This window comes from Falco biarmicus, chromosome Z (assembly GCF_023638135.1).
Source record: "Falco biarmicus isolate bFalBia1 chromosome Z, bFalBia1.pri, whole genome shotgun sequence".
Taxonomy (NCBI): domain Eukaryota; kingdom Metazoa; phylum Chordata; class Aves; order Falconiformes; family Falconidae; genus Falco; species Falco biarmicus.
Genome location: NC_079311.1, coordinates 45,372,791 through 45,383,312, shown reverse-complemented (window position 1 = coordinate 45,383,312; position 10,522 = coordinate 45,372,791). Strand labels below are relative to the sequence as shown.

Here is a 10,522-nt window from a genome sequence, read left to right as displayed (position 1 = left end):
TGCTGATAGCACACCCATGTTTTAGCTATTGCCTGAGCAGTGCTTACACAGCATCAAGGCCTTTTCTGCTCCTCACACTGCCCTACCAGCAAGCAGGCTGTGGGTTCTCAAACAGTTAGGAGGGGACACTGCCAGGACAGCTGGCCCCAACTGACCAAAGTGATGTTCCATACCATACAACACCATGCTCAACAACAAAAGCTGGGGAGGAGGAAGAAGGCAGCACAGGTGTTCATGGTTATGGTGTTTGTGTTCCCAAGTTACATGTGATGGAGCCCTGCTTTCCTGGAGGAGATGGTGTGGGAACTACTCTGTAGATTATTTTCTTACTATTGTTGAAGCCTGCTTTGCTTGCTGTCTTATAAAATACATAACAGAGGCAAGAAAGTAAGGTTCTGACATTTCTGATTCGAATTTTCTCTTAACTCCTTCTATTACTGTATTCAGTTGTGACTTGGCTGAACAGGTAACAATGGAAAGTGACTTACGCTTTTTATTTCTTCACCTGAAATCAATTCTTTTGTACAGTGTGGCTTGACAATTCTAGAGTTCAACAGATTTTCTGACAGACCAGACCCTGTATGACAGACACAGTGCACCTTCTTTTCTGCAGCAGCCCACCACTGATGTCACAGTTGGTCATCTCAGTCAAAAGAAACCTCATTCTCCGATACTGTCATTTACTTCCAAGACTGTTCACAGGTTACATGTTACAGGTTCACAGGGACATGGGTCCATTGGTTTGCAGCCTCAAGACATTTAAAAATCGTTCAGGAATAGTGCTGTGCTGGATTCAAATTACTTGTTCATGATAAAGAAATATTGGCTTCAAATGTCCTTTCTTCTAACTTTACAATCCAAATATGATGCAAACCATAGTGATAACACAGTACAATCCATTTTCAAGCCTAACATAATCCTGGATTTAAGACCAAAATCTGAGTCCACTGAAGCCAACAAACACCTTGCTAACAATGCTAATGTATGCATGCATTAGCACATTGAATTAGGTTTTTGTAATATTATTTATGAAATGACTGTTTGAACTTCTTTCTTAAAAAAGAGATAATATCTGACAATAGTATTCCATTCTTAGAAAAAAATAATCATAATTTTGCCTTGTTATTCCTATCTTGCCTAAAAGACCAAGACACTGGATTTTCCATAGTGGAGACAAATGAGACTGCAAGTGGTCTTGTAGAATCAGTCATCTTTTTTTGTTTTTTGTTAACAACTATCATTGCTACAGGAACAGCCAGCAAAGATACAGCAAAAAGCCCGTATCAGTCCACACATTTAAATGTACTGTTATGTACTATAAGCCTTGAGAGGTGTTCTGCCTTACTTCCACAAAGCTGCATTTAATACCATTATCTTAAGTTTAGGAAAGCAAAGAGGAACAAAAAAAGAGGAGGTGACAGGCTCAGGTGCATTTCATTTCAGGTTCCTGAATTTGGCAGAGCTCAGTCCAGCCAACTCCACTGCTCCCGCCCAACGGACAGACCCAGTGCCACTTAAGGGACTGCTGACAGAAATCACTCTGTGCGTTTCTTCTTAAATGGGTGGATCTTTCCAGGAAAAATAGCTTTAAGAACCAAGCACATGATTTATAAAGAGACTTCAGCAGCTTTGAGAAATAATTTATTTAAGAGAGAGTTTGTATTCTTTAGTAGTTGAGCATTTGCCAAGGCAAAGATCACAAAACTAAACCAGAACATTGCAAACAGGAACAGCCAATATTTTAACTTTACTGTGCCATTCTTTGACCATCCTCTGAGCACAGGCAGCAAATCATACAGAACAGCACCTAGAAGTAAAATACTTACTAATTTGTTCTTCACTAGGTGTTGCCTTCTACTAAGAAGCAATTCTTAAATGAAAGTTAAATTATGCTGTAAGCCATGACTGCAAGTCCATGATTTTTTCTAATTGCAGAACTGGAAAATGAAATGCTTTCTTCAGTAAAGGATTTTTTTGATGGCCTTGGGGGGGGGGGGGGGGGGGGGGGGCGGGGGGCGCAGAATTTTGTGGGTTTTGGGGTTTTTTTTTTTGTTGTTTTGTTTTTCCTGTTGCACAAAGCTACTGGTTAAAATGAAAAGATGGTGCTATTTGGCACATGGCAAGACATGAAAATGAAATACAAACATAACAGGAACCAAGAAAGATCAACCAGCAAGCAGACTAGTAGCTGTTGTTCAGAAACAGCTCCAACAAAACACCTAAGTCATAAACTTGTACCTAGGCCTACTTCAAGCGCTGATGCACAGAAAGTAAGCCCACAGAGGGGGAAGCTGCGCTGAAGAATCAAAGAAAGAATTAGAAAAAAAGTAAATGCTTACAGTAACAACACAGAGTCTAAAAAAGCCCTCAGTAAGTTTCCCATACATTTCAGGGATTTATGAGCTCCCTCATGAACTTAGGGCCTCGTTTTAAAGCTTTGTAAACATTTAGTTAATTGTCACCATCTGCTGCAGGGTAGCTGTATTCTGCAATGGGAAACAGGATGCTAGAGGAGTTACAGGACTGGAGGAAACGGACAACGAATGAGCAGTAGAACAGCAACTTTCCTGACCCTTGCACTGCTGGATTAACCTGTGATAGGTACTATAGGGACACCACTCTTGCCTCTAGAAGTAAGCATATATGGCTACACAGCTGACACAACCTGAGACCTGTCTTTTATTCCCGCTAGTGGCACAAGCAGGAAATCAAGGGCACTTTAACATTCAAAATTTCAAAAGATTATACCACAAACATGAAAATCCGTGTTTACAGATTTTGTATTTCTAACAAAATACACTGCTGTCACCGTAACAAGCTTTCAACACTAACAAGTTTAAATGTTAGAGGATGCAATTTTACCAGCCCAAAAGCTTCGAAGGTCAGAACAGACAAACCAGAATCAGATGGCTCTAAAAAAAAAAAATCCATCCACCACACACTTATTTCAGAGAAAATGCTAAGGAATTCTTTGATTTACTTTCTTTAGAAGCATTTACATTTCACACCTTAAATGTTTGATCACTAAAGAGTACTAGAGAGGGGCTTGGGCTAGATGATCTGTACAGGTTCTTTCCAAACTAAACCATTCTAACTTCTCAAACCAATTCAAAAGATGAGATTTTCATTTAATCTAATAAATTCCAAACTGCCATGGGACTCATTCATAACAATATGGGAGCATTTCCCAATTCTGTACTTGTACTTACACTTGAAGAATCTTTAATCTTTTTCATTAAGAAAACTAGATTTTCCTTTATTTTTTCTGCAGTTATTCTAACACAGTGATGAGTCCCAACAGCTCTGCCAACAGCACTTTCCTGACTTACCAACTACAGCACAATTGAAGTTCTTTTTCCTGCAAAACTGTAGAAATTCATAACAGAACAAACAAGATCAGTACACATGCTGTATGAAAGGAAATATGCTTGTATGCGAACGCAGTAGGAAACACAGCAGCAGAAGGGTTAAAAGAAGAGCAGGGACTGATAACAAAGAGCTGTGTTTCCAGGACACTTCCCCAGACGAGGATACCAGCAGTAAAACCTAGGAATCTGGTTTTTGTCAGGACCATAAGACCTGAACTCTGGGAAGACCAGAGGACATTAGTGAAAGACCCTGCCACCTAAAACAGCAGCGTGGGCAAAAGGTTACAGGATAACGCATACAGGGTGATGCGTGTGGTAAGTCACCAAGAGAACAAATATATGCTTCAAACAAAGGAGAAAAACTGGCCTCAGGTTTATCAGACTGAAGGAAGCATGACCCTAAAGCAAAGGACCACACAATAACAGCTACCGACTCCTAAATGGTACAATGGACTCAAAATCTTCACACCCAAGAATTAGTTTGCTGTCTGCAGGAAAAAAGATGAGAAATATGAGGAGGACTTGGTAGTCAGCAGGTCTTGTTCTTTGTGCTATGGTCAGACCAACCCTGGTGTTTTTGAGCATGTGGGTGTGACAGCGTGAGCTAATGAAGCCTATGAAAGGAGTATGAGCAGGTGGGATCAACTTACTTTGAGATTTTGCAAATAAATATGGTGTCCTTTTATAACATTTGCATTCAAGCTTGTTAAACTAGCTCTCCCATACAGAAAACAATTGAGGTGATCAATTTCTGCTTTAGCTGTAAAGACCGAGCTAACAGGAATATAATATTGGTGAAGTGGGGCAGCAGAAAATTAAGACAGTTGGGAAATAAGTGATAATGTTAGCTTACTGCATGGCAATGGATTTCCATTTCAGGTCATATACTTTATGCTACTGAACTGTGCTGAAAATTTATTTGATGACAACCCTCCACTGAAAATCTGTGAAAAGAAAAAAATTTTTTCCTACTCCTGAAGAAGCAGCAAACGAGCAGAACAGTTTAGGTACTTTTACACCTTTTTTCTTGAGAAAAATGTTAACAAATCCCAAATGTTCACAACATGGGAGTGTTTAGAGACTATCAGAGAAAAGGAAAGTCAACAGCTAATATATTAGGATTTTCCTTTTTGAAAATAAGGGTTCTATGTTACTACTCACCTGCAGTTTTGTCTTCTCCTTGTATAAATAGTTGTGTTTACTGTACCAGTGTTCCCAGCTACAAAAGCCATTAATCAGCACTCTGAGAACATTAGTCAAATTACTGGAAGATGTAAATTGGCAGATAGTTAGGTACACAGAAGGTGAGAGCTCAGATACTTTCTCTTCCTTATTACAATAATGATGGTACTAGGATGACCTGCAGCTCTCCCAGCTACAGTATTATAGCTGGACATAAGTGTAGCCACTCCAACCTGAGATTTAGGGTATAAGTGACCCCATATTACTGCACACCAATCACCTGCTAACAAAACATTTAAACTGGAATGCAATTATACTGGAAGGGCCTGGAGAAAGATAATCAAAACCAAACCAATTTAAGATTCCTGAAATCTAGCAGCACTTCTTTTGTACGACACAGTCATAATTAAGTCTGCTTCTAAGGCTCAGTTTAAGCCTAAATTATCAACCCATAAGATCTGATGAATCTTCAAATCAGAAATCAAAGAGACTATTTTCAACAAGCATGAAAGGTTAGTTTAATCCACCTTCTTTGATTTTGCACTGAAAAGGTGTATGAGCATTCATAGAGTTGATTGCAGGGGGGGGTGGCAATTAAGAAGCCATAGGTTATCTCCTTCTAGCTCTTAGTTGGTGCCTCACTGGTCAATGCTCCAGGTTAGCTGTCCAAAAGGCAGCCAGGTTTACTTAACATAGAGGCAGTATAAACTGACCCATCTGACGCAGACTGGGACAGGAGTAGGCACATGGTACCTGGTAGGAGAGAGGACTGAACATCCACCAGCTCCAACTCCTTCCATCAACATGTAGTCAACAAGGTTGTTTAACTGCTCAGGGTGGTTTCACAGTCGGTCTGTTTCTGCCCCATAGCTTCCGTTTTCTGCCTACCATATGAGATGGTGTGAGACTATGACTATCTATGCAGTTGATTTTTAGATAACAGCATAGACATGAATTAGAGAGCAATTTGAAGAGCCCCTCCTGCTTTCTTTCAGGAACACTATTGCTAGTAACAGCAAAGTAAGGATTTGAATACATGGAGGTGAAGAATAACATCACGAGATGCAGAATTAATTCAGTTTCAATTTTTGGGAAGGAAGAATGTTTATAACACCACAAAGAATTGTGATTTGAAACAGTCCAGTGTTCCCATGCACCCAGAGAATAAAGAAAAGAACTTCGAGCTGAAAGGAAATAACTTCCAGTGGTGAGTTGTAGTTCTTTATTTCGGATTCATAGGTATATATACACATACAACGATATTAGGTATCCTTGTATTGCTTAATCTATAAGTCAGCATAGGTTTTTTAACAACAAAAGAATTGCAACTATTAATTTGTATTTGATCTGAGCACTCTGATACACAGTATAAAAGATCCATATATAAAAGATTATATCTGTGCAAGTACATGTACTATATTACTCTTTCAACAAACTACTGATTTATTAATATTGATATATTATTGTTAGAATAATATAGAATTGCCGTATCATAACATTAAAAAACTTTCAAAATATATTAATATGCAAAGATAACCACACCTTAACCTTGCAATCATTGTTGTGCTGCCACACTGATGCCCCAATTTTGTTTTAATGTGACATTTGGCTTAAACAGGTTCCTTCTGTCACACTGCAATTAGTAGTCCACCGACATTAATAATATTAATTCACACGTTGTTTTGCTGTTTAGTAATTGCACACAAAGCCTTTAGAATTAAACTCACCTCTGAGTTGACAGCCAGCACTAAGACCACAAATCTTTTATACCCTACTTAGGTCTCAAACAGAGCATAGAAATGTGTGTTGAACTTTGCTTTGCGGTGAACTTCTCTTAGCAAACAATTCTCTCACTTATAGCGTAACACAAGTCACCTGGCTCACTCTAGTTGGCTTAAACTACAAGTCTACAGATGTGATTTCATGCTACTAAATGCTTTTAATAGTTTAAATCTAGGTAAAGCTTAATTAGCATCTAGAAGTTAATACAAATATTAATCTGTACATAAAACATTATCCCCAATATACTAAGTGACAGCACTTTCATAAGGCAGACAAGCCAAGAATCAGATATCTGAGGAAAGGTGGAAACTATCAGAACCTAATTTAGGGCAAGGTTATAGAGCAGCAACAATGGTCAGCAGGATTAAGTCCTTCCTCTGTGGAAATGAACAGGAACTGACAGAAAGATGTGATACTGCAGGCTAGCTAGTATGACAGAGATACAATGCACCACCTGTCAGTACAGCACAAGGACTGCAGAGGTGCTGATATTTCAGTTTTGATGCTGGAAGGTAAGAAAGCATTTGGCAAGTCCTTGCCTTTCTGACAATTTTTTCAACCTTCATTACAGTAGCTGAAAACTGTGCACATGATGGATGCTTGCTTCCTCGGCTGCAGGCTACCTTGCAAATAGAAAATACAAATTGACAGAGATGGTAATGTGCAAACCACAGAACAAAAATACCGATCTTAAATGAAGGATAAAATACACTTTTCACTCTCAATTTAGATCCTACTGAAAAATCAAGGTTCATGCTATTTTGCTTTTTGCTTAAACTTTATTCCCCAAGAAAACTTTTGCTGGTCTTCTCTTATTAATAATTCTGGACTGGAAGCAGGACTAGACTTAATGTACATGTAAAAATAAGGTGCAGATTATCTTGACTTGTTACGTCTAATCACTTATTTATGAAGTAGAGAATCCACAGATGTAATTCTAGGGCATTATGAGAATGTTGTGAAGATAAGAATAGTATTTCAGAGAGTGTGTAACACTTACTTTTGTTAGGACATCCCACAAGCAGGCGAGTCAGCAGGTTTGGAAAGTGCATGCACGTGTTCATTAGAGGAAGAGAAAGCACTAGCCATATTCTTGACTCTTGCCTTTTTAAAGTATGCAAGTGGAATTCACTCAACAATGAATTTGCACTCTCTTGAAAAGAATGATCTGAGAGGCTTCAGTTAATTTCCTGTAAATATGAGGACTTAACTGCAGTGTCTTTTGTGCCAGTACATGGGACAGCAGCAAACAAGAAATGCTTATGGTTTTTACCTTTTCATGTTATTTTTTCACTGTTCTGTTCCATGACACAGACCATACACTTTTTATTAGTTATACTTAGGAATAAATGTCAAATTATTATTCAAACAAGTGAGTGTAACTCCCAGCTGTTGTAATCTTCAGTTGTTAGTAGGAAATACTAAGTATCTGTTTCATATTGATAGCATTAATAGCCTTTACAATCGGAGTTAGGATGCCATTTGAAGACTCATAACCCCAAAGTTCTGGAAAAACAGATTCAGAAAACAACAACAAATTAATTCTCCAAGGCTTTTAGAATATATGACAATCTTCTACCGGGTTAGCTGCTTCTATAAAAACTATCCCTAAAATGAATATATAAATTTAATTATTAAAATTTCAGTTACAGATCTGTCCTCTGGGAAATCCACTCGATAAGTAATTATTTTTTCAGTATATCAGTCTTTTCTGTGACCAAATTAAAAAGTAATTAGGGTTAAATGAACTTGGAAAGACTTTTCAGACAGCAGGAAACAGACAAATTCAAGAAAGTCCTGCATCACTTCCAGAATTATTTTTGAACATTAAAGTTACTGCTGCTCTGTGACACAACCAAGCTAACATTTATGGCAACAATTATTCTGTTCAGCTATGCATAAACATTAATATACTGAAGACAAATGAAACAAAAATCCCCATCCTCACCAACTTGTTCATGAGGCACACTGTTGGTAAAATGGTAACCTTTAAAACAGAAATCGCAGACACATAGAAACCGATGCTAGATGATACAGTTTTCCTAATTAAACCTGTTTTTCTCAATTCAAATAACTAGTCCAAAAATTCTTCTGTTTCCATAGCAATAGGATTGGCCCTTTTGGTTGTCTTGAATTGCTGAATGACACGGAAAAATCAAAACCCAATCAAATTAACCTAAATTGCCTATTGTACACCATGGTCATGGATGTCTGGGCGATGAAAATCCAAGTGAACCCTCTTCTTCAAATGCCTGGCAATGACGCTTTTTATTTCAGGGTCATGTCAATGCTACACATTAAAGACAAAATAAACACAAAGAACAAAAGAAAGAATAAATCAGTGCTACGAAACACATGACTAGTAATTTCCCCAATCCTGAGCTCCTGCAGTGCTGAACACCCTCATCTCTCATTTGTTTAAACGCATTGGTGTCAAATAATTTACACACATCCTATCTACTGTATATGGAAAACCCACAACTCTGTAAGATCTGTTTCTCTTTTTATTAATCAGTAACTACATTCCTGGCAATTTCAATCAGTAGACACCAGATGTGGAAAGATCCACTGGTGAAATGACACCACAGTGTGGCAAGATATAGGGTGCCTCTAAAAATGTTTCTAAGAGTACAGTTTTACCATTTAGTGCAAAGCACATGTCACCAAATACTTTAAAGCCTTCTTCAGAATAAGAAATCATAAACACTGCATCAAAATACAGTTTTCCTCACAGAATACATAACTATTTAAAACACCCTCAATATTTATGAACCGTTACAGAACACACACAGTTCTTTCACTGAATTATTTCATAATGATGTGGGGTTTTTAAGAAGTCATGAGGAAGCACAAGAAGTTGAACAAAACAGAACACAAAGGAGCATGATAATAGACAAAAACCTTTGGAACAGATATTACAAAGACAACAAAAGCAAACTAAGAGCTGGGCAGACTCAGGAGAGGTTTCAGCAGAAAGCATACAGAAGAAAAGTCTGTGTAAAACTGCCATTATCATTGTGGAGGCATTTACAAGGGAAATCCTATTTCCTAAAGAAACAACAACCAGAAACAAGTGATATAACCACAGGAAAATTATTACTACTCTGAAGAGAGATTCACATTTATGCGGAGAAAAGGCAGAATTAGCATTAATTTAGCCTCAACTATATTTAAGCTAAATATAAATTCTCCTCTCATATTGCTTTTGCACTGACCAGCTTCTCTTTTGAGAAAATCAAGAAAACTGTTCAAGCCACAAGAAGACCAAAATCATAAATAGTCTTTAATATATTATGTATTTTCTGTTCTCATACTTCAAGAAAATCATTCTTATATTGACTCACTACATAATAAATAATGTCTGAGAAAAAAAAAAGGTTTATGTTAACTGCTCTAGGAATGAGGAATTTAGCTTATGGTTCTAACATACGTAACAGGTACGATACTGTGATTGTTCACTAGAGTACAATTTTATTTCAAAAAAGTGAAAAGAAAAGCTCTATTTTATTTATGCATCTGTTTGCTGCATGTACTTATTATTTGCCTGTTTACTAATACTCATGTTATTGATGGAACCTTTTACTGAGGATTCAGGTTTACTATATGCTATTTTCTGAACTATATTCCAGTGTGAGACACCAGTGTATTTCTACATACCAGTCAGATGGTTAGGGCCAGCAAAGTCCCCAACCACTCCTCCCCTGGACACACTGGTCAGGAATATACACACTGCTGCAATGGCAAGTCCTCCTGTCATGCTGTTCTAGCAATGAACTGTTAGTGCTTGTGTGACACACAACTGCTACAAACACCCTCACTGATGCACAGTAAAAGTAGTGCAGGGTTTTCTATTTGCATGTTTCAGTTATAGTAGCAGACAGAAGAACAGCGCGCCAGAGGACCGACACGTTCCCATTTCCAGTCCAGCTTTGAAAGAAAGAGACATACAGATACTGGAGATGTAATCAGGGAAATAACTATGAAAGAAGCTGAGAAGCACAAAAAGCAAAGAGAAGGAAGACATCAAGAGCATGACCCAGAAATCAAAGGAAAATATAAGACTTTTTATCACTGAAGGAGAATGGCAAGGTTACCAATTTACTTTTAATTGAGGAGAATGCATGGGACCATCTTCACTCTGATCATGTTGCACTTTTTGTTTTTCACATAACTTAACATGAATATCCTCA

The 10,522-nt window shown here is 37.8% G+C and overlaps 1 protein-coding gene across 6 annotated transcripts in view; it reads right to left on the bottom strand.

The window, feature by feature from the left end:
* Positions 1-5,758: 5,758 nt before the first annotated feature.
* Positions 5,759-10,522, bottom strand: part of PRUNE2 (prune homolog 2 with BCH domain) — a 144,598-nt gene continuing 139,834 nt past the window's right edge. For all 6 annotated transcript variants that reach the window (XM_056325031.1, XM_056325033.1, XM_056325032.1 and 3 more), the window contains one exon: positions 5,759-8,622. In XM_056325031.1, the coding sequence (XP_056181006.1) occupies positions 8,601-8,622 (22 nt within the window). In that variant the 3' untranslated portion in view covers positions 5,759-8,600. The remainder of the gene's footprint in view (positions 8,623-10,522) is intronic.